This window comes from Fundulus heteroclitus, unplaced genomic scaffold (genome assembly GCF_011125445.2).
Source record: "Fundulus heteroclitus isolate FHET01 unplaced genomic scaffold, MU-UCD_Fhet_4.1 scaffold_354, whole genome shotgun sequence".
In the NCBI taxonomy this organism is placed as follows: Eukaryota; Metazoa; Chordata; class Actinopteri; order Cyprinodontiformes; family Fundulidae; genus Fundulus; species Fundulus heteroclitus.
In genome coordinates, this window is record NW_023396764.1 from 14,887 (window position 1) to 38,981 (window position 24,095).

At 43.3% G+C, this 24,095-nt stretch overlaps 1 protein-coding gene across 2 annotated transcripts; it reads left to right on the top strand.

The window, feature by feature from the left end:
* Window positions 1-1,900: 1,900 nt before the first annotated feature.
* Window positions 1,901-22,391, top strand: LOC118559852. Of its 2 annotated transcripts, XM_036130380.1 has the most exons (5): window positions 1,901-3,514; window positions 3,728-3,787; window positions 4,545-4,602; window positions 6,139-6,354; window positions 21,252-22,391. In XM_036130380.1, the coding sequence occupies exons 1-5, from the start codon at window positions 3,432-3,434 to the stop codon at window positions 21,348-21,350; spliced, it is 516 nt and encodes a 171-aa protein (XP_035986273.1). In that variant the 5' UTR covers window positions 1,901-3,431; the 3' UTR covers window positions 21,351-22,391. The 2 variants fall into 2 exon arrangements, with proteins under 2 accessions (XP_035986273.1, XP_035986272.1); XM_036130379.1 differs by lacking the exon at window positions 21,252-22,391 and having other exon boundaries at window positions 6,139-8,636.
* Window positions 22,392-24,095: the final 1,704 nt, after the last annotated feature.

Genomic DNA, 24,095 nt, shown 5'->3' on the forward strand with positions numbered 1-24,095 from the left:
ACCTGCTGGGGACGCAATAGGTCTGGTCCCGGGGGATGACCTGCTCCATAGCCCTTCCCAGCCGAGTGACCAAGGCCTTGGAGAGGATCTTGTAATCGGTGCAGAGGAGGGACACAGGGCGCCAGTTCTTGATGTCCTGGAGGTTCCCCTTTTTTGGCAGCAGAGTGACGACTGCCCTGCGGCAGGACAAGGGGAGTCAACCAGTGTGCAGACTTTCATTATAGACGTCTAGCAGGTCTTGTGCCAGAAGATCCCAGTAGGCCTTGTAAAATTCGACCGTGAGTCCGTCAATTCCCGGGGACCTCTGGCCCTGCATGCTGAGGAGGGCTGTGTGGAGCTCCTGAAGCCCCAGCGGGCGCTCCAGCTCAGTATTTATCTCCTCAGAGACCTGGGGTAGTTCATTGCAGAACTCCCTAAAACATTCCTTATTCTATTTGTATTCACTGTGGAACAGAGAACGGTAAAACTCCACAGCCCTCCTCCTGATCTGCCCTGGTTCACTCAGTTGCTGCCCTGTGTCCGACAACAAAGAGTGGATCTGCTTCCTCTGCCCGTGCTTCCTCTCCAAGCTGAAGAAGAAGCTAGAGGGAGCATCCATCTCCGTGATGTTCTGGATCCGGGACCTGACCAATGCGCCTTGGACTTTAGACTCCAGCAGGTTTGCTAAAACTAGCCTTTTAGATTTAGAAGCTTCAATGTGATCTCGATTTCCTGTGGATTCACTAAGTTGTTCTAATTCCACGATGTTCATCTCCAGATCTCTGATAGATCCGGTAATGTCACGAGTAACATTGAGAGTGTGCTGCTGACTCAGCAGTTTTATTTGAACTTTTCCATGGTCCCACCACTGTCTCAGACAGGTAAAATCAGACTTTCGCTGTCCTAAACCAGTCCAAAAATACCTTAAAATCTCTCTAAAACTCTGATCATAAGTTAAAGCTGAGTTAAAATGCCAGTAAGCGCTTCTAGGTAAAATGTTTCTAATAAAAACACTACCTAAAAGCAACGAGTGATCTGTAAAAGCCACCGGTAAAATCTGGCAGGTTTTAAACACGTTAAAATGGTGTTTAAAACAATAAAACCGGTCAAGACGAGCTAAAGAGATTCTGTTTTCCTTAATGTGAGACCACGTGTACTGCCTGGAGCCTGCATGCATCCTTCTCCATACATCCACCAAGCCGTGAGATGAGACCAGCTGCCTCAGAGCGTGTTGGGCCGCTGGGTGCGGCTCTGCATGATTACGATCTAAAAACTTGTTTTCAGTACAATTAAAATCCCCACCTATAAAAACATAATCCTCAGACCCACAATCACCCAACCTTTCCCCAATTTGTTCAAAAAAACGCTTTTTCTCTGCATTGGTGATGGGAGCATAAATATTAATAAAAACCATTTTAAAATGATCAAACTTTGCTTTGACTAAAAGACACCTCCCCTGAAGAACGTGTTTAACTTCCGTAGGGTTTGGGGTGAAAGCTTTGGTGAACAGAAAACCCACCCCTGCACTCTGGGAGGTGCCGTGGCTTAAAATGACCTCCCCCCTCCACTCTCTACCCCAGTCTGCTTCAGTTAAAAGATCACTATGCGTTTCTTGTAGGTAAATGACATCAATTCTTTTTTGGTTCAATGTTTGATAAATTAAAGCACGTTTTTCAGCCTCCCTCGCCCCGTTAAGATTCAATGATGCTATTTTAAAAGAATCCATAATGGGTAAAGTTCTGTAAGACTCTACAGCAGGGGTGTCAAGCTCCGGTCCTCGAGGGCCGGTGTCCTGAAACTTTTAGCGGTTCCCTGGTACCATACACCTGAATCAAATGGCACAATCAGCTCCTCAATATGCAGTCAGGTTCTTCAGAGTCCTGCTAATTACCTGATTATTTGACTCAGGTGTGTCGGACCAGGGACACATCTAAAAGTTGCAGGACACCGGCCCTTGAGGACTGGACTTTGACACCTGTGCTCTACAGGGTACCTAGGTTCCCTGATACTGGTTTGTGATAGAGATGCTTCACTGGTGTCAGAGAAACAGCTCTCATTTTCGCTGCTATCTGACACCTCCCTCCTCTCTGCAGCAAGCTTGCTGGCCTGCTTGCTGGCCTGAACAGCTGCCACCACATTCCTCCTTTTGCTTCGCCTCTTTGTAGGAGCTGAAGCTTCCACTTCCATCACCTCCTCCGTCTCACCTGTCTCTCCCTCCAATCCAGTTCCCAAAACCGACTCTACACTGTTCCTCCTTTCATTCCAATTACCTACCTCCACCTCTCCTTTCCCTCTCTGATCTCCACACACTAAATGTTCCTCATTGCTCTTCACCCCCTCCTGCTCTCCCTGTACACCGTCTCTCTCCCCCTCACCACCATCCACCGTGCATCTATCTTTTCCCACACACACATTCATTCTACTGTCCACCACTGGCACCTCAACAATACCATCTGCTGGCTCTTCTGCCGCGGTTTCCCCCCGCGGGCTCCCCCGCAGGCTCCTCCGCGGCAGCCGCGGGTTCCTCCGCAGCGGCCCGCTCGCCAGGTGGATCCCTCTCCTGTTCAGCAGCAGCGGGCTGCTGCTTTGCCGAACCCGGGGGGGCCGGCCCGGCCCTGTCAGGACACATTTTTATAATATGGCCGTCCTGACCACAACCAAAGCACTTCATATTAGAAGACGTGGCAAACAAAATATAATCAAAGTCATCTATTCTGACATGAAAACGCAAGTTAAGCTCCTCATCTCGACGATTTAATATCATGAACAGTTGTCTCCTGTGAGAGACAACGTGTTTTAATAGCGGTGATTTACAACCGAACGGCACTTTTTTAATTTGTGACACCACTTTGCCATGTCGAGACAACTCTTTAATCAAAAACTCATCACTAATAAAAGGAGGGACGTTTGACAATGTTACCTTAGTTGCAGGTAAGGTAAGCGGCGAGACTTGTAAAAACAAACCATCTACAGAAACGCCCGCTTCCACTAACTGTTGAGCCTGCTCCACTTTTTCAACAAACAAAACTACAGCTCCATTCATTCGCGCTGCTGACTTAATAAATCCATGCCCAATTACCTCACCCACAGCCAGACAAACGTCTTCCACGCTGCACGGAGAACCAGCACCCACCTTGATGCCGTTCTTCCGTGTCAGCGTGGAGAAAACACCAGAGCCACCACCCACCACCATGGCGTTCAAGACGCTGGGCAAAACCCGACGGCCACCAAACCCCACAAACCCTACCAAAAAAAACCTAAAGCACAACAAAACACCTATATATACAATATTTACATACACCCAGTGAAAGATAGAAAAAAGTAGGAAAAAAACACTCAAACAAATTCAACTCACGCTCTCTCCCTTCTCCTTCACTCACACTCCTCCCACACGAAGAAGAAGAAGAACAAGGTAGCAGCACAAGAAGGTCCTTTAAAGAAAAGTAGTACATATGGATCCAGTACGTTACAAAAGGTACCTCGTTGACGACGAAGCACCTGTTCCAGAAAGAACAGAGAGAAGACGTAAACGAAAGTAAGTATTAACAAAACGTGCTAGAAGCTAGCTTGCTAAGTTAGCGAGCTAATTACCAGCTAAAGTTACAGATCATTTCTTATACTATTTAAACGTATGTGGCATAATTTCCAAATTAATTGTAAAACATTTATAGTTGTAATCAGCCATTTGAATCCTATTATATTGAGTGATGCATGAAGTGTTTTAACATTAACACAACTTTTTTGTTAGGCACTTTTCTGAAGATATTGGTGATGATGAAGAAGCTGTGGCCTCTTCTTCTACAACTCCGTAAGTAGAAAACACGCACACACATTAGGGGTGGGAATCTCTGGGCATTTACGATTCTGACGACTGCGATTCGATTATAAAACGATTATCAATGCATCTTGATGAATACATTTTTTCCAATACAGAATTTTATCAGCGACTGCGTTGTACTTTTAAAGCAAAATATTTGTAATGATTCACGATTAATTTACTCCCAATAATATTTATTTATACAACAATTGGAAGCATTTTAGCAAGTCAAATCAGATAAAAAATAACATTTTGTTGAGCCAAAAATCATACAAAGCTTTTGTAATGCTTTCATACTAAACTCATGCTTGTGACATTCTTAATAACTTATTAATTGCACTTAAATTAAATAAATAATATAAATTGCACATATGCAATAATAAATAAGAGTCTATAACGTCTGATTTTAGAATAAATAACATGAATTGCTCAGATAAAAACCCTGGTTTTCAACAACCGAGTAAGGACGCAAATCCCAGGCACTAAATATTGCAATCGAATGTGTAATTCTCTTAGCCTTTTCTTCCTCCGGGTGGAAGCTTCGACATCGCTTGCTTCATTGTCGTCTGGTTTGCAGCTAACGTTACAACCGGCAGCTTTTTTCTTCCTCCGGGAGGTAGTTTGACACAACTTTCGTACAGCATAGCTCTTGTCCAACTAATACATCTAATAATCTATTTTTTTTCGCCACCCCTAACACACGTAGGCATAACTTTACATATTTCATGTTTATGTATTTTTATTTTAGGAATCTCACCCAAAAGGACAGTCAGGATGACCTGGTGTCTACTGCTTCTGATGACATAGTAAGTTACAAAAAATAGCAAAAATATTCAAATTAGGTGTTTTTTGCTTTTGTTTTTCATGTATGCACACTAGTTACTGTAAATCATCATAAGATAATTCCACAACACAAACTTCCACTTTGCTTGCTTTGCTTAAAGTGGAGTACAAATTGAAAATTAGGGATGCACAACATTATCGGAACGACATCGGTATCGGCCGATAAAAGCTTAAAATGACCATCATCGGCAGATATGAACATTTCTCCCGATAAGTCTGGCCGATAAGGTCACGTGTTGACTGTACGCACGTGATGACCGAAATGTATTACAAATTAAAGAGCTTCATGACAAAATCATTGAATGAATTGCTATTGGCAACTAGCCGTTTAGCGAGGTGGAAGGCGTTAACTTCCACAGGCTAATGATGTATCTATAGCTACGGTATGTTATTGATATAATGTTACCTATCCGGCGCTACTTTTCTGAACTCCAGTGTTGTTGCCAATCACATTGAGAAGCTCCTCTCCGACGCTAGTCATATTAGCTTCATATTAGTCATGTCATGTTTTGCCTGTCAAGACTTCCCTCTTAAAAAAGCTGATATACGCTCACACGAATGCTCCGGCTCTCACACAGCAACTGCATTTGTATCCGCGTTTCACTGTTTTTTTGGGAGATGGAAAATAATGGGAGCGAGTGCTTGTCGTTTTACGCGAAAATGCCCGTAACTTGGCTAAATTTAAGCGGCTTTCACACCGCAGCTGCCCGTGCACGGCACTTCTTTTTCTTTTTCTTCTTCGTGAGTTTGTTGCATTAAATATGTTGCATTACCGCCACCTACTTTACCATTATATAACAAAACGAACCAGCTGGGGTTTTTCAGCCTGTCTATGCTTTAAGCACATCCTAAGGACTGCGGTCTGGACTACATTATACAAGTCACTGTTGTTACAGTTTTGCGGCCCTACCTGCCCTACCGGTTCCACGGTCCGTGGTTTCTGCTGCCTATTGCTAGCCATGTCCAAACGAATGTGAGGTGGTGGAAGCACTTCCTGGGGAGTAGCCTAATCTTTTATGAAATATTAAAATGATGAATCATTACTTTAGATCTTATACACAGCCCATCATTTTTATCCCATATCAAACACAGTCTTTAAAAAAATAAATACATAAATAATTTCACGTTTTTAAGTACAATATTATGTTACTCCACAGCCCCCCACCCAGGGGGGCTGATGCTATGACGAGGGTGGCTGCAGCCCCCGCAGCACCCCCCTTCACGCACCTATGTGTAAATATCAACATCGGGCAAAAAAGTTTGAACATATCGACTATCGGCCAAAATCCAATATCGTGCATCCCTATTGAAAATACCATATTACTTTGTCCTTTCCATATTGCAGCGATACCCATGTTTTTATCTTTGTTCTGCATTATCACTCTCAATTGGCCATATACAAAACTTCAAATGCAGGTGGTTACCAACCACATGAAATGGTATGTTTTTATGAGTCCGTTCAAATTTGGTATTGCTAATCCAATGTTTTAAATTCACAGATGAACCAACCCATACCTGGACCTAGCTCTTTACCTGGGGACCCAGTAGAGGAACATCTAGAAGACCCCACAAGTCAAACTTTAGATCAGGAACCAACAAAAGAACAGGTGGAACTCCTGCTGCTTGCTTTAAAACTCAAACACGGATTAACAAATAGATCCTTGGAGGACATCATGCATCTTATCAACTTTAGTGCTGGTCCTGGTGGGGAAGTGGTTAGTGGCTCAAAGTACCTTTTCTATAAAGCATTTGATTCAGTGAAAGACATATTAGAAGTACATTATGTATGCAAGAGTTGCAATGTAAGCATGCAGGAAGGTCCCTTTAATGTCACGTGCCCAGTCTGTGACCAGGACACATCAAAAGTGCATGCACAAAAAGACCAGTGTTTTTTGTACTTGCCACTAAAATACCAAATTAAAAAACTGCTTGAGGACCACCAATTAGGGAAACACCTGGAACACCGTTTTGAGAAGAAGGATGCTTCCATCAAAGATATATACGATGGACATTTAAACAAAAAACAATCACACCTTGCATCCCCAGACAGCATATCTCTGACATTCAACTGTGACGGAGTGCCAGTACACAAATCAAACACAAAAAGTTTGTGGCCAATTTTGTGTACTATTAATGAACTGCCAATACAACTAAGTGCAAAACATGTTATGCTTAGTGGCCTGTGGTTTGGTCAAAACAAACCAAATATGAACACGTACATGAAACCATTTGTCGATGAATCCATAGAGTTGTACTCTGATGGTCTTATATGGAAAAGGGAAAGTGGGGAAGTTGTAACAAGTAAAGTAGTTGTTACTACCATGGTGGCAGATTCAGTTGCTCGGCCACTGATTCAGAACTTTAAACAGTTTAATGGCGAGTTTGGATGTTCTTTTTGTATGCAGAAAGGAACAAGTGTGTTAAAACGCAGGGGACGTGTAAGGGCTTATCCCTATGAAAAAACAGATTTGAGGAATCCCTCCCAGACGGATGATCTGGTTGAAGAAGCTCTTGCTGGAAACCCCACTAAGGGAGTGAAAGGGCCTAGCATTTTGTCTTGCCTACCCGATTTTAATATCATTGATGGCTGTGTTCCAGATTATATGCACAGTGTGCTGCTGGGTGTAGCAAGAAGCATCACCACTCTGTGGTTTAATTCTGAAAACCACCAATCACCATGGTATATCGGACGCTCAACAGAACAGATTGATGACATTTTAACTTCTATTAAACCCCCCTGTAATGTTTCCCGTGTTCCCCGCTCAGTGAAAGAGAAAAAGTTCTGGAAGGCACACGAGTGGAGCATGTGGTTGTTTTATTACAGCATACCAACATTGAAAGACGTCTTGCCTGAAAAATATCTGAAGCACTGGTTTAAGTTGGTAAAGGGGGTTTCTCTTCTACTTGGTGAGAATATATCAACACTGCACTTATCAGAATCTGAGGGGTTGCTAACAGAGTTTGTTCAGGAAATGGAGACCCTTTATGGGATTAATAATGTCACTTTCAATGTACATTTGTGCCTTCATCTGCCCAATACTGTGAGAAACTGGGGTCCCCTCTGGGCAGTCTGCATTTGTGTTTGAGTCATACAATAGATATGATAAAGAGCAGCCAGGGAGTTTCTCTGCAGATAATGAAAACAGTTTGGCTACAGGTTGCATTTCCATCATTTTCCCAAAAAACCATGGTGGCAGCTTCTGATGATTACTTGGCTCTCTTAGAGTCTTTTGCAGTTAAGAAAAAAATGGTGCTGGAAGTAAGTCGCTCTCATGGTGTTACATCTCTGGGTAGGCCTAAGATTTTTATGATCAGAAATGATGATTTTCTGGCATTGAATAGCATCAGCAACCTTGAAAATAGAGTCACTATGAAGTATTTTAGCAGAGTAGTTGTTAATGCTGAAATAGTTCATTCACAAAACTACTCGCGTACTTTTCGGAGAAACTCATACTTTCTGATTGAGAGGAAAGTATTTTCTCTGTGAAGACATTTATTGTCTGTGATCTGGGGCAGGGGGAGACATGTTATGCAGTGGGGAAGTACTACCAAAAAGTGAAACAAGACATCTGCAGTCAATTTAAGAATCCTTGTTATTTCATCCCTGTAGGGGAAAGTATTGGGCCTTTAGTTGCTGTACAAGCATCTCAGATAAAAGAAAAGTGTCTGTTCATTAAAACTGTGAACAGAAATGTTGACATTGTCTTCAAATGCATTAACTACAGTGAAATGCTCAGATAGATGTGGGATGATGATTAGTTGAATTTATGTTCTATGCACTTTCTTTTTTTGTCATACATTTAGACTCTGACCTTTCTGCAAAATTCATCTATAAAATGCATCAAAACAATACAGAAAGCATTTCATTTTGCATTGCATTTGGTGGATGTAATGGTTAATTTTTGGATATGTGTGAGCTGTAATGTGAATCTTGAAGTGACTTGAAATGGGGGGGGCGGGCACTTGATTGACAAAATAAAAAAATCGTTTTGCTATACATTCTCTTCTTTTCCACTATCTTTACAGAAGAATTGACCTTGTAAATGTTTCAGGAAAACATGTAGACATCATAGCTTTCCATTTCCTCTCACTTTTCTCACAATTGTTAAATTCCATAACATGCCAATTACAAGAGATACCAATTTCATGTGTTCGCACATACATAAGTCCTTGCATAATTTTTGCCTTGATAATAGAAAATTAGCTAGTCATCATGTATGACAGTTGCCAAAGTGAGATATGAGCTACAAAATGACCAGATCCTGTCAACATCTTGCATACACATACTGTATAGGGCTTATATGTGAATATAAAGAGGCAATACCGGAGACCTATATGGCCTGTATATGCACCTCAATTTTGCCTATATCCAGCATATAAATGCACATATATTATCATATATCTGGATATATGCCCCTCAATTTAGCCTATATGCAGCATATATGGACATATATATGCACATATATGCAACTCAATCTAGCCTATATGCAGCATATATGTACACATATATTATCATATATGCACATATATGCACCTCAATCTAACCTATATGCAGCATATATGGACATAGATATGCACATATATGCAACTCAATCTAGCCTATATACAGCATATATGTACATATATATTATCAAATATGCACATATATGCGCCTCAATCTAGCTTATATGCAGCATATATGTGCATATATATGCGTCATATATGCACATATATGCTGTATATATGCAGCATATATGCGCATATATGACGCATATAGGTTTCATATATGCGCATATATCCTCATATAGGTTCTTTCCATGTGGGGAAGAATGAAGAATCTTTTCGTCTTTGGTTGAAAGCTTTGAATTTGACGAAACCACCGAAGCGACCGTTCGTGTGTTCTTTTCACTTTGTCGACAAGAGACCTACAGCAGACCACCCGATACCAGAAAAGTGGCTGGGTTATGAACTTCCATTAAAAACTCCGAGGAGATGCCTCAAGAGGAGCGCAGACACAGGCAAGCTTTAGCATTTTTGATTGCTGTTGTTAACTCTTCTCCGTTTGTGTCCCTCGTGTTTACGTATATGCTCTCACATGAAATCAGCGTTTAAGTTTGTTCTCTCTGTATATTTATTATGTCTATGTATATTTTCAATCCCTGCTTGTATGGAGTACCGTCTGTAAAGTTACACAAAAATGTACAGCAATATTTTGGGTTATTTAGCCTGTCAAGAGTGTTATGCCATAAGCTGGTTGAATATGCTTATTATTATTATTATTAATTATAATTTGGTATTATAATTTAAATAATAAATCATTCAACTCAAAATTTCGCTATAACAAATATAGTTCAAATGGTGGTGATGTTAGCTATAAGCTTATAAGTATTTATACCACTAATGCATTAGTTAACTTGCTGTTATGAACTCATTTATGCTGGAATAAATGATCAGTTTGGACTGTTAACCGACCAGGTTTATCCAGCAGGCTGTGAGAACCCCAATGTAACTGCAATTAGAGTTTAAATCCTTATTCCTTATCACCATCCAATGATATTGTCTCTGTATTAATATCAGATGTTAACTCCAAAGGAGGTTAGCTCTGATTTCTGAATAACCATGTAACTGTGAATTGGACTGAACACAAAACAATGTCTATTCCGCAGTCGTGGTTTTATTGAAACAAAAGCAATTCCCTGTTACAGTAATTCTCTGATTCAAACAACTTTGGAATTCTTACTCATTACTAAACTAAAACATGCAAAATATATATGTGGAAATAAAGAACAAAACAAAATAAACAATGGATTAAAATGAGCGGTTAGCAGATCTTAACTTAACTCAAAGTTGTTTAACACCGCCCTCGAAACACCGGCATTTCACGTATCAGCCTTGATAGACAGAACAGCTTCGGGAATCTCACTGGACGCTTTGATGTCTTACACAAAGCTAGTTCAGCTAAGCTACCTACAGTTCAGATACACGTGACCCTCCCAAGATGGCTGCTACGATGACGTATGAGGGGAGGTCCTAATGACGTAACCACGCTTACGCTGATGGGGTAATGCCTCGCTTCGAGAGGGGGCAGCTAACTGGGAGTTTAAAGCAAAGCCCGCGACTTGAGCTCGGACAAAGAAATTAAACTGATAAGGAGACGCGAAAAGAGAGAGGGGGGGAAAGCAGGGAAAAAGATGAAAAGAAATAAGGCGGTAACCCACGGCGGGGTTATTGATGGATCACAAATCAACACAGCAAATCAATTGTACAATGCATGCACATACAAAGAAAATGTTCAGCAAAATAATTCCAACTTCGTCGTGGAATAAAAGCATTAACCAACACCTACAAAGTTCTACGCCTGCCCAGGCACTTCTAAACACCCTGTTGGTGAGACAGAAATAAAAGGGGAAAACCCCGTTACTTTGAGTTGCCTCGGGGCTGGTCCGGAACGCTCCGAGAAATGCGGCTTTCTGGACGCGTCTTGACGAGCGCAGTTGACCGCAGGCTGCAGCGGCACGGGGAAAAAGCTCCTTCGTTTCTTCCTCCGGGTTCAGTCGCTTTGTTGGCCAGACAAAGCGGGGTCCTCTTCGATCACTGGGAGATCCGGCGTCTCTTAGTCTTTTGATCAGAGGGAATTTAAAAGTACTTATTTAAGTCGACCTCCTGTTATAAAGCAGGGAATAACCGTTGCGTCGAAAAATCTCGGTCCAGCGAGCAATCGAACACGTGGCGTGGGAATCACCCCAACGGAATCAGCTGTGTGTGTGTGTCTTCTCGGGTTGGCCAGAAGCCAGGGAAGAAGGAAGATTTTCGTGGGTGATCGGCTTTTATAGCCATCACCATAGCAACCTTATCTTGATCGGTGGCCATTTTGACCACATTGCATCATGGGTAACGCAGTCCGTTACGTCCCGACTTGATGCCCGCTTTCTGTCACGTCTGAACTGGCACAACATACCCCCCTTTAGCTTTGAAGAGTGGGATGCTGGTCACAGTCTTTAAAGCTACAACCAAGTCCATTCTGGCGTGACGAAAATCCGTTGTGCATGAGTGGAACAACCTAATAGTCTTTCTAGTAGTCCATTGGGATTCATGCAGTTCAGTTCATCATCCAAGAGGAGGAAAAACAAAGCATTCATTGTGCCTGGGTCAGTGACCTAGCCTGGGCAGGACTAAGCTATAGCTAGTCATTTCTATTGGCTAATAAGGCAACAATAAAGTAATAATAAAAAAGAAATGCAAACTTCGCAATCACCTTTGTCAATACATTCATTGGTCATCAGGTTTGAACTTTGAACCAAAGAAAGGAGAGAGGGAAAAAGGGAAAGGAAAGAGACAGCGGTTCGTAGTCTAATCAGCTTAGGGCCTTCAAGGAGCTGGTGCTACGAACCTGGGAGCGACAAAGGTGAGGGCGTCAATCCTGGTTTGCAACTGTTTGATCTGCTTGTATGCTGCATACGCCATCGCGGTAGTGATGGCCCATCCAAATACAAGGAGAACCACAATAATGGTCATAATGTGAGTGTCGGTCGACTCTGTAGCTCTGGGGAAGCGAAGCAGAGGGACCGAGCTCAACTCTGATGGAGTGAGACTGAATTTAATCAGCTGGGTGCCTGCAAGTAAAAGCTGTCTTTCAATGCCGACATCAATGCTGAAATTGTATCCCTTAAAGACATCTATTATTTCAATCTCTGAGTCGTATTTATCAACGTCAAGGTGATGCAGAACCATGTTTCCAATGTGGACTGGAGCACCTTGAGGTGGGGAACAGAAAATGGTTTGGTTGGGCAGTTTTAGTCTAGTAACTGTGTCATGCTGCTCGTAGGATAACAGGGCTTCTGCCTCTGGGGTGCTAACGAGCCAGCGGTTACCTGCCCGCTCAATTTTGGTTTCCACACCTGCATCTTTAAGGGTCATTCTAGCCTGACAGTTTTGTTCAGGAGATTCATTAGACCACACAGGTAATTGGTAACGTCTCTGATAAATGGGTTGCTTGGGCATACCCAGTGGATGTCTTTGGTTTTGGTACACAAATCCAAATTAGTGACTAAATAAAGTTTGGGGTCAGCATCATGATAGGCCAATATTGAGGGAGTTTGTAGGTGTACGTGGGTCTCACCTTGCCAAAAACCGACATTCAATACTGATTCAAACCTATACACATTAGCTCTTTCAATGATGGGAAGGTTTAGCATAAATCCTATCTCCAAGTTGTCAGGATTTACAAATATCGGAATTGCACTACCTAGGCTGTACGCCAGGTGCGTTTGTGGTGGTTGCAGTGTTTCACTAGAGGCAGATTTGAGAACCTTTCCAACCAAATCTACTGGTACCAGGTACGGAGGAATCCGTCCTTCAGCAAGGCTATTTATGGATGAACTAACCTCTCGAGTGAGGTCCTGCATTAAGTCTCTAACAACCTGAGTATACATCATGTCATTCTTTACCACTTCTGCGAGCGTTTCCAAAGCAATGCATGGTGTTATGGCTGAGTGTGAAATTATAGACGTGAAGTTATGTATGGACACTTGCTTTATTAGTGCATGTTTAAAGTGTCCTGATTGAACATGCACTTGTCCTATTTAATGCTATGCATTGTTCTCTTCGGCGGGGGCGGAGTTAGGCTCCGTTCCCTGTGAGGAGAGTTTTGTGGACGGTTTAGTTCGGTTCGAATGAACCCATTTGTACTCTGGACTTTGCACGCTGGCTTCTAGGTTCTTTCGAGGCCATGCGAAAGTCGTTCGGAGACGGTCTTTTAAGTCAACGACGCACTGGTGTGCCGTGTAGACGGTTGTCACACTGACGTCTTCGGGCTGGTAGATGAGATTCAGAGGAAGTGTCCTTTGTCTTCCTGTCATCATCTGGAAAAGTGTCACCCCTGTGGAGCATGGTGAGGTAGAGCGGATTAGCATTAGGACCAGGGGAAGCTTTATGTCCCGGTCCCTGCCATGGCTGCTGGCATGTTCCTTTGACATGCTGACCACGGTGCAGTTCATTCGCTCCACCTGTCCGGATGACTGTGGACGGTAGGTGATGTGGAATTTAACTTCCACGCCCAACATGTTCAAAAGCACGGTCAGGATGTTTGACGTGAAATGCGTTCCTCTGTCCGAGTCGATGGACAGGGGAAGGCCCCACCAGCTGAAAACGTGATTTAGCAGCAGGGCTGCTGTGGTGACAGCGGTGTCATTCGGTGCCGGCAAACATTCGACCCATTCTGTGAAACTGCCTGTTATTGTCAAAAGATATTTGTTATTTCTTGACGATTTGGGGACTGGACCGATCCAGTCAGTCTGCAAATGTGACCACGGAAATATAACCCCCCTTTGCTGAAGCAGGGCTCGGTCTAGTGGTCGTGTGGGTTGTAACTGGCTGCAGGTTAAGCAGCCTTGTACATACTCCTGGTTGTCCTGGGCCGTTGAAGGCCGGGACGTCACCTGTTGGGGAGTTTTCAGATTAGCTTTGCAGCTTCTGTGTCCTCCTACTGGTGAGTCATGGACGTGTGTCAATGTGATCCCAAGTTCGTTTGAATCTTTGGGCTGAATGGGCTGAAACTCATAAAACAGCTCCTTAAATGCTGTTTCCTCAGTTTCAGTGGTCAGTGCATCAGCTTTTTCCAGCTGTTGCATGATTTCTGTTTCGAAGCCAGGGCAGGGCTCAGTGGGTGAGTCCCAGTTCTCTGGTTGATTTGGTGCTGGTTCTGTTGGGTTGGTTGCTGTCGCATACACCAACAAGTTTCCTTCAGCTTCAAGCGTAGCACCACAAATGGATCCAGCAGGCAGAGCTTCATGTCGCCTGATTTGGATCATGTTGGAAGGAAAAGTAAACACGGTGTCTGGAGAGTCCTGTCTGCCGGTCAAGGATAAGGGCAGGTCTCCGATGACGGGAATGCTCAGCTCAAAGTCGTGGAAAGAGCTTTCGATGAGCACTCCAAGAGGTTTCTTCGCCACCACTTGGATCGACATGTGGGTTGGATTCTCCACTAACAGGTAAGCTGAGCGATTGTTCAGCTCAAGCAGGGGTGTGCCCCGGATGACCAGGTTGGATTCCTGGAAATAAGAAAGGGGTTGAAAGAAAACCTGTGTGCTCTGTATTTGTTGTCCTTTCAGGATGGCTAATCTGATAGGTACACCTGCAGTCTGTGGTGGTATTAGCATGTTTGTCTCGCTAGCCACCTGGCAAGCCTGTGGGATGGTCTGCCCTGATCGCATGGCTTCAGGGGTGCCCAGGAAGGAACTTTGGGGTCACGTGAGCTTGGGCCCACAGGACCTGGTTACAAGTGTCCAGCTGTGCACCCAGCCGTACCAGAAGATCAGCACCAACAAATACTGGAGGATGTAAATTCTCCACAATGCTGAAAGGATGAGAGAGCTGTCTTGTGCCAATCTGTGCATAAAGTATGCACACCCCCGTTGCTTTCAGAAGCCGGCGAGGCCAGTCTGCTGAGAGCAGGTAGTGGCTGTGTTTTGTTTCAGCCAGATGGGGCTTTTCACGGCACAGAGAGCTGTACAGGTCTCTGCTGATCGCAGACTTCTCTGACCAAAGGGCCAGCAACACGTCTGTCATGAATGTGCTTTCCAGGTGGACACCTTCGGCCACTCTGGGGTTATAGGGTTCAACTCCAGAGTGTTTAAGTGAGCAGAGGAAAGATGTGTGGCTGCTGAGAGAAGTTCTCTGATCGCTGAGAAGCGGTGGTGTGTCAGAGGATTTGGAAATCGGCTCTGTTGAAGGCAGAAATGGTGCTAAAAGTTCTTTGGGCTCCTCGGAGCATGTCACCTGGTTGATGGGGACGGACAGTCCACTTCCAGAAGTGAGGGGCTTTGGAGTCCCCACTTGGGCCCAAAGGTGACCATGATAGCAGTCAATGAGTGGGGCTAACCTGCTCAACAGGTCCTGACCCACAAGAAAAGGTTCTGTGTCCAAAGTACATATGTAGATGGGGTGCACCAGGGTCATGTCACGGAAAGTGATGTCTAACCACGCCCGTTTGGTGATGCATGACTGATCCTGAGTGTAGCTAGTGATGCCCACGTTACAGGTCTCCACCTGGAATGGTTTCCCAAGAGACACCATAGCTCTGGTCACCTCATCAAACAAATCTGAGCGCATTAGACTGATCTCGGAACCCGTGTCTAAAAGAGCATTTGCAGTTACACATCCTCCGATAACTGTTGAGCAGTATAAGCGGTGTGCATTTTCATGATGTTTTAGCTCACCTAAAAACCTTAGAAAAGGGGCTTTCTGATCACCTGCTGATGGGATCTTAGAAGGTTGTTGGTGATTTTTCGGTTGGTTCCCCCACTTAATCAGATACACTCTGTTAGAAGGGGGAGCCTGGTCCACGCCTAGTCATGCTGGCGGGGGTTTTGGGCCTGGCTTACCTGGAGGGTCGACAGGATTGGATGATGGCTGGGATGGCTGCGGCGTGATCTGACGCACTGTTTCGGCGAGCGACCTGCGAAAAGTCTCCTCCATCTCCTTTCTCATTGACTCCTCCATGCGCAGGTTCCAGCCTTTGTTGTCATGTGTGCTTTTCAACCTTTCTGGCCTGTCAGCTTGCTTACCGTATCGGGCTGGATCCGGCCTGTGCCATTTTTGAAACCTCTCACCTTCCATGCTGCTATGCTGACCTCTCCTATCCTGGGAAGCTTTCTTCTGCTGCGGCTCAAAACCATGTTGCTTCTTAGGACCAAATCTAGTTTTAGGTTTGAAGGGAGGCATCTCATGTCCCTCCAGACCTAAACTCTTTTCTGGTTCGGCTTGAATCTGCAGAACCTTTTTATCACTATCGGCTCCTTTGTTGGGCCGGACACGTGTTTCCCATGCCACCTGCGCGTATTTCCTGATTTCCTGCATGGTAAGTTTCTTGGTTCTACAATGCATGGTAACCTCATAACGCACGATTTCATGAAGATTATGGAGGAACAAAGATTTGAAAGTGTGGTCTTCCTCCAAGCCGGGAGCATTTCGTCCCTGAAAGTAAGCAGCCCGCAAGCGGCGGTAGTACTCTTTTGGTGCTTCAGTTCTCTTTTGCTGAATTGCAAAAGCCCCAAGAGTTGCAGAAGCTGGGTCTGTAAACACAGAATATTCTTCTCTTAAAGCCTGACAAAGAGCTGAATAACGGTCACGTGTAGCTGGAGGGAGGCTTTCTATGAAAACATGGACACTTCTGGACGTGGTTTTCCAGATAAGCTTCAACTTTTCTCGAGCTGAGGGGCTATATAAGTCTAGCAGACAGCGCTCTACCTCTCTGAGATAGTCATCAATGGTGGATTCTGTATTGCTAGGATCAAAACGCTCTATGTCTCGGGCCAGGGACTCAAGTTGACGCATTCGCAGTCCCTGTTCAGGGATCGGAGCTGGTCCATCTGAGTCCTCTCCTGATGACTCTTGCCTGCGGTAACCACGATAGGAGGGAGGCTCCAGTTCTGACCACCTACCTGGCGGAGGCGGCCGTTCGTGGGACGCCGGGGGACCATCCCTGTCATGAACTCTTGTCTGTGGACGCAGTTCAGAGGAGTGGGGTTCACCTGTGTCCCAGGAACGGTGCTCCCGTCGCCCTGGTGGGGGGAAAAGATCATAGCGGGCCGTGTCAGGGGTCAGGTGGGAAGCAGGTGTTTTCCCATGATTTACATCATGTGGATCAGTCCTGATTGCCACCCTAAGTTGTTTAGGCATTTCTTTCCGTATCACACTGCTATATCTTTCCTGACCTTCGCTTACCCTTCGCTCAGAAGGTGTCTGAGGGCCCAGTTCATCCAATGTCCTCCAGGTGTGATCTCCATGTTTTCCTTTGGAGTTCTCACACTCAGATCCTTCTGTCTGCAAGCTAATGCGATCCTCCTCTCGCTCCTCTGTGAGATGACAGCTGCCCTGAACACTTCTCTGTTCTAGCTCCCTAACTCTTTCCTCAGCTGCGATCCGCATCTCAACCTCTCTGTTGCGCAGATCGGTCTCTAGCGTTAACCTTCGGTGGTATAACGCAGTTAATTCACCCAAAACATCTGCTACCAATCTATGTTTAGGTTTGCTCTGGACCTCCTCCACCAATTCCTGAATTCTCCTCTCACAGTCTTCTATGTTAAACTGATTCAGACGGGTTTGTTCGTCCGGTGTCATTTTAAGCAGTGAGCTAATGACATCCTGGGCCTCCATTCCAATGGAATGGTTTGGACCTTCAGCTCCTTTGACTGAAGAACCGCTACTATCCATTCTTTGTCAGCTATGGATAACAACACAACAAGTAACACTGTAGTTTAGCAGAGCGCTAAATGACAGACAACAAATAACAACGCTGTATTCTAGCTTAGCACTAAGCAACAACGCATACACTTTAGTTTAGCTCAGCGCTAAACAACAACTGCTAACACAACTGTTAAGTGGCTTCACTTTAACTGTTAACAGCAAACACGCACTATGACTCACACTGCTGCAGGAAGTGGGTTCAATTACGTGCGATTAATTAGGCTGCGCAGGGGAAAATCAACCCTGCGACTTACAATTCCTATGTTTTAGGAACGGTTAATATGCTTGTTTAACTTTGAGAATATTAACTTTGAGTGACATGGACCACTAACCTTTCGGCCAGTAATTAAGTGATAAAGCTGTGGCTTTGTTTGTGATGTAAGTTAGTTAAGAACAGGTGCTCTACACATGTGTGGAAAATAGCAGTGTTTTGGAGCTTCAGAGGTGGCAAAGACCGCTAAATTGCAACCTTAGTTTCAAAATCACAGCTCAATTTTGACCACTTATGATGAGCAGAAGGGGATAAAGGAGGAAAAAAAAAATGAATAAAATAAAATTAAAAAAGACAAAAGGGCGTGACCGTAAGGTAAGTTTAAAGAAACTGACTTTCAAAATTGTCCCTCCGGGACACTGAGCGATCTAAGCTGTCTTTAAAACCGTGACTGCAACTACCTATCCTGGCCACCAGATGGAGGCAGGGTGCCCTTCACTTTGGGAAGACTGAGCCGTAATTGCACACAATGTCCAGCCGATGGGGAATCGTGTCCCTCTTTCAAACAATTATGCTGCAATTACAAACAACGTCCACCAGATGGAGGCAAGGTCTCTCTTTTCAAAGCAGAACACGACACAGACTCTGATTGACAAGTAGCAGACGCTGGCTGCTGTGTATTTCAATCTAGCTGACTTCCAGTCCAGAAATCAATATTCAAACCTCAGGTTAACAACCTCAAACCACCACAAACACGTATATATTTAGTAATGATACCTCCTTAATCAATTATGACTGAATAGTCCTTTTGGCAAGGTGAGCAGTCAAAATGCTGGAATATGGATTGTGTTCATTCAATTCATAAGTTGCTGGTTATTCGATTTAGTCTAAAGGAACGCCAATAAGTAGACTCCAGCCCACCCAGGGACGCCAGTTTATGTTATGCCATAAGCTGGTTGAATATGCTTATTATTATTATTATTAATTATAATTTGGTATTATAATTTAAATAATAAATCATTCAACTCAAAATTTCGCTATAACAAATATAGTTCAAATGGTGGTGATGTTAGCTATAAGCTTATAAGTATTTATACCACTAATGCATTAGTTAACTTGCTGTTATGAACTCATTTATGCTGGAATAAATGATCAGGTCGGACTGTTAACCGACCAGGTTTATCCAGCAGGCTGTGAGAACCCCAATGTAACTGCAATTAGAGTTTAAATCCTTATTCCTTATCACCATCCAATGATATTGTCTCTGTATTAATATCAGATGTTAACTCCAAAGGAGGTTAGCTCTGATTTCTGAATAACCATGTAACTGTGAATTGGACTGAACACAAAACAATGTCTATTCCGCAGTCGTGGTTTTATTGAAACAAAAGCAATTCCCTGTTACAGTAATTCTCTGATTCAAACAACTTTGGAATTCTTACTCATTACTAAACTAAAACATGCAAAATATATATGTGGAAATAAAGAACAAAACAAAATAAACAATGGATTAAAATGAGCGGTTAGCAGATCTTAACTTAACTCAAAGTTGTTTAACACCGCCCTCGAAACACCGGCATTTCACGTATCAGCCTTGATAGACAGAACAGCTTCGGGAATCTCACTGGACGCTTTGATGTCTTACACAAAGCTAGTTCAGCTAAGCTACCTACAGTTCAAATACACGTGACCCTCCCAAGATGGCTGCTACGATGACGTATGAGGGGAGGTCCTAATGACGTAACCACGCTTACGCTGATGGGGTAATGCCTCGCTTCGAGAGGGGGCAGCTAACTGGGAGTTTAAAGCAAAGCCCACGACTTGAGCTCGGACAAAGAAATTAAACTGATAAGGAGACGCGAAAAGAGAGAGGGGGGGAAAGCAGGGAAAAAGATGAAAAGAAATAAGGCGGTAACCCACGGCGGGGTTATTGATGGATCACAAATCAACACAGCAAATCAATTGTACAATGCATGCACATACAAAGAAAATGTTCAGCAAAATAATTCCAACTTCGTCGTGGAATAAAAGCATTAACCAACACCTACAAAGTTCTACGCCTGCCCAGGCACTTCTAAACACCCTGTTGGTGAGACAGAAATAAAAGGGGAAAACCCCGTTACTTTGAGTTGCCTCGGGGCTGGTCCGGAACGCTCCGAGAAATGCGGCTTTCTGGACGCGTCTTGACGAGCGCAGTTGACCGCAGGCTGCAGCGGCACGGGGAAAAAGCTCCTTCGTTTCTTCCTCCGGGTTCGGTCGCTTTGTTGGCCAGACAAAGCGGGGTCCTCTTCAATCACTGGGAGATCCGGCGTCTCTCAGTCTTTTGATCAGAGGGAATTTAAAAGTACTTATTTAAGTCGACCTCCTGTTATAAAGCAGGGAATAACCGTTGCGTCGAAAAATCTCGGTCCAGCGAGCAATCGAACACGTGGCGTGGGAATCACCCCAACGGAATCAGCTGTGTGTGTGTGTCTTCTCGGGTTGGCCAGAAGCCAGGGAAGAAGGAAGATTTTCGTGGGTGATCGGCTTTTATAGCCATCACCATAGCAACCTTATCTTGATCGGCGGCCATTTTGCCGTGTTGCGTGATGGGAGTTGGTGGCCATTTTGACCACATTGCATCATGGGTAACGCAGTCCGTTACGTCCCGACTTGATGCCCGCTTTCTGTCACGTCTGAACTGGCACAACAAGAGATAAAACTGTGGTTATTTTGTTGATATTGTGATGTAATTAATATGTTTAAATGTCATAGTCCAAGTTAAATAAATAAAAGTTAAATTAGATTACCAAGCTATATATTTAGCTGTAAACATAACATTTAGTTTGTAAACAATATATGTAATCTGGACCTAAATATTTAGTTTCAAAACTGTTAAGTTGGCAAATTGAATAAATATTTTACAAAGAAAATTTCAATAATTAATATAAAGACGAATATTCATCATCATAATCATCATTGTTATTATTAATATGGGCTATAAATCATAAAATATTTTTACTTTTTGACTGTGTAACTGTACAAATGGCACCACAGATATTAGGACAAGGTGTTTATAAATGTTGGAAGGAATGCATGTCATAAGATTATTTGAATGAGCTCTGACATATAAATATTCTTTATATGTTTAATGTTTGCTAAGCTGATTGTGGGCTTTTGTGGTTTTGTGCTTGACAGATGACAGCCACTGTGATGTTGGGGCTGACCAAGCCGCTTCACACTCAGAGTCACCGATGCATAAAGATGCTGACACTCAGTGGGAGGTTCAGGCACTGATAGATCACACCTACGTAGGAGAAAAGAAGGATGTATGCAACAGAGAAACACAATGTGGTGGACAAGAACCTCTTGCCCATGGCATTCTGAAGAATGACACTAGCAGTGTATTGTACACAGTCCTTTCTCTCTGTGCCTTTTTTGATCTTTTTAAATATTTGGAACAGTTCTATAAAGCAAATTTTAAGACATACTTAGTGGATCAAATATTGATAACCACAATGAAACTTAAGTTAAATCTACTCCAGGCCGATCTTGCGGAACGTTTTACTTTATCCCAGGGGTTAGTGAGCTGGATCATCTCCTACTGGATCGACACAATGGAGGAGAACATGAGGATCTACATTCCTTGGCTTCCACGAGAGACAATCCGGAGCACAATGCCTCAGTGCTTCCGAGAGACGTTCCCCAACACCACCTGCATCATTGACTGCACTGAAACCACCCTGCAGAAACCACACAATCTTGAGGGGAGTCATACAGCCATAATTATTCAAGTAACACTATTAAGTATTTAGTTGTCATTGCCCCTTGTGGACTTGTTATGTTCATTTCTCCTGCTTATGGAGGTAGGTGTAGTGATAAGTTCATCACTCAGGATTCTGGGTTCCTGGAGTATCTTCGTCCTGGTGATGAAGTGATGACAGACAGAGGTTTTCCCATCAGAGATTTACTTTTTGAGAGAAAAGTTAACCTTGTTCTACCTGCATTCACTCGTAAAGGAGGACAGTTGTCTGATGAGGATGTAACTGCGACAAGAAGGATTGCAAATGTCCGCATACATGTAGAAAGAGTCATCCGGAGGCTGAAAGTTTTCAAAATTATCTCCCAGACAGTACCAATCAATTTATCATACAAAATGGACAAAATCCTGAGGATCTGTGCAGCCCTTGTAAACATGCAGGGTGAAATTATTCACGAGGATGCTGATTGAGCGTGCAGGTTTTGGTTATACAAAAAGATCCAGACTTCCACTGAAATTTCAAATTTGTATATAGTTATTTCACAGTTTACGGGGCCTTGATTGTGCCTTCCTTTGTGTGTGTGTATATATATATATATATATATATATATATATATATATATATATATATATATATATATATATATATATATATATATTATTATTTTTCCAGATTTATATTGTGCACTACTGATGAATTATGATAAAAAAAATTACGATTATTGTTAGACATTTAAGTTTTACAGATAAAAAAAAACATGTGTCCAAATAAAATCTCTATTAATAAATTGTTCAGTCCAATGTTATTTGTGCTTAGTTATTTTGATCAGGTTGATGTTGTCTTAACCAGATGTAAAGAACTGTAGTGTATCTTACGTGCATAAACAAACAAGAAGATGCAGTATTTTAACAATTTTATTTTATTATTTCACTTACGGAAACATTTTAATTATTATAAACAAATTCTTATTCTGTCATAAAATAAAAACACCAAGGAGCTGGCATAACAAAGGGTTATAACGGTTAACAGTTGGGTAACATCACATAGCACAGAAACAGGAAAGCTGGTGTAGCACACATACTGTGGGTTAAAGATTAGAACCTCAACTTATTTACATAGATTTTCATATTTTTTGCACAGCGTCAGTCTGCCTGCCAGAAACTCATCTACAATCCTTGGCAGCATCTGACTAAAATAGAATAACTTGAGTTTAGGTAGAACTTGTAAACAATATTCCAAATTAAATGGGACATCAATAACAATTTTCTCTGATGGAGCCCACATAAGTAGCTTGCATTTCTCAAGCTGTGTGCAAAACATGCCAAGTTGGACTTGAAGATAGTACCCACGGGAACCATTTTGTTGCAGCCGTGGAACCCCATCTACCATCTTCATATCTGTGAACTTGCTGGAAAAAACCTCAGCCAGAGATGCACAGTTCTTGGTCAGAACAGGACATTTAATCTCCAGCAGCTCTGTCGAAATAACGACACCATCGGGGCTTGCAGAAAGCCATGGTTCTGTGACACTCACTACGGTGCCCCTCTTTTCTACCACAAAACCACAGCTTTCCAGCCATGCATAGGCCACCTCCTCATTCTCCTGGCCATACCTGGTTGCAATGTTCCCATGGAACCTAGGAAACAGGTGCTCTCTGAGAAACTTTTCTGGCCTAGTAGAGGCACGTACAGGGACGCAGAGCTACCAGTTATTCTTAATTTATGTGCATCAAACCATAAGTAGGATGCACTCTGCATTTTAGTCAACTCCTCCAAAACAGCACATTTATCCCCATCTAATTTAATGTACCTGTCATAAAATGCATTGCATTTCTGGCAACGTTTGTCAGTACCATGTTCACCATGAGGCTGCTGGAGCTGTGTGTGCGCTGCTACAAATTGATCTGGGACAGCTGAAATGCATTTGTGCAGAAGGCTGCCCAGTGGAATACTGGCAGCCTCTAAACTCACCTTCAAGGCTTCATGAGAGGTGTAGGCAGGGGTTGGCGGTAGAGAAGGTGATATGGGATGGATGTTCTGTGAGAAATCGGAACTTTCTCTGTGGTGCTGAAAACTTATATTGTTCAACCTTTTAGGGACTAAATTGCGCTGTGTCCCTGAATTCCAGTGCCGCTGCTCATCTGTGCAGGACCATCCAGTGAGATGTTGTTACTGATTAACACCTTGCCAACTTTTCCGCTGTGGAGGTACTGATACGCCTCTGTACTCTTGTAGTTGCGCATCGTAGATCCATCCGCATCGAGTGACAATACTACATAGTT

Excerpts from the sequence above, each read along its gene's own strand:
- LOC118559852 (XM_036130379.1), top strand. The coding sequence starts at position 3,432 with ATGGATCCAGTACGTTACAAAAGGTACCTCGTTGACGACGAAGCACCT. Across the intron at positions 3,515-3,727 it reads GAGAGAAGACGTAAACGAAA|GCACTTTTCTGAAGATATTG; the intron begins GTAAGTATTAAC and ends CTTTTTTGTTAG. Across the intron at positions 3,788-4,544 it reads GCCTCTTCTTCTACAACTCC|GAATCTCACCCAAAAGGACA; the intron begins GTAAGTAGAAAA and ends TTTTTATTTTAG.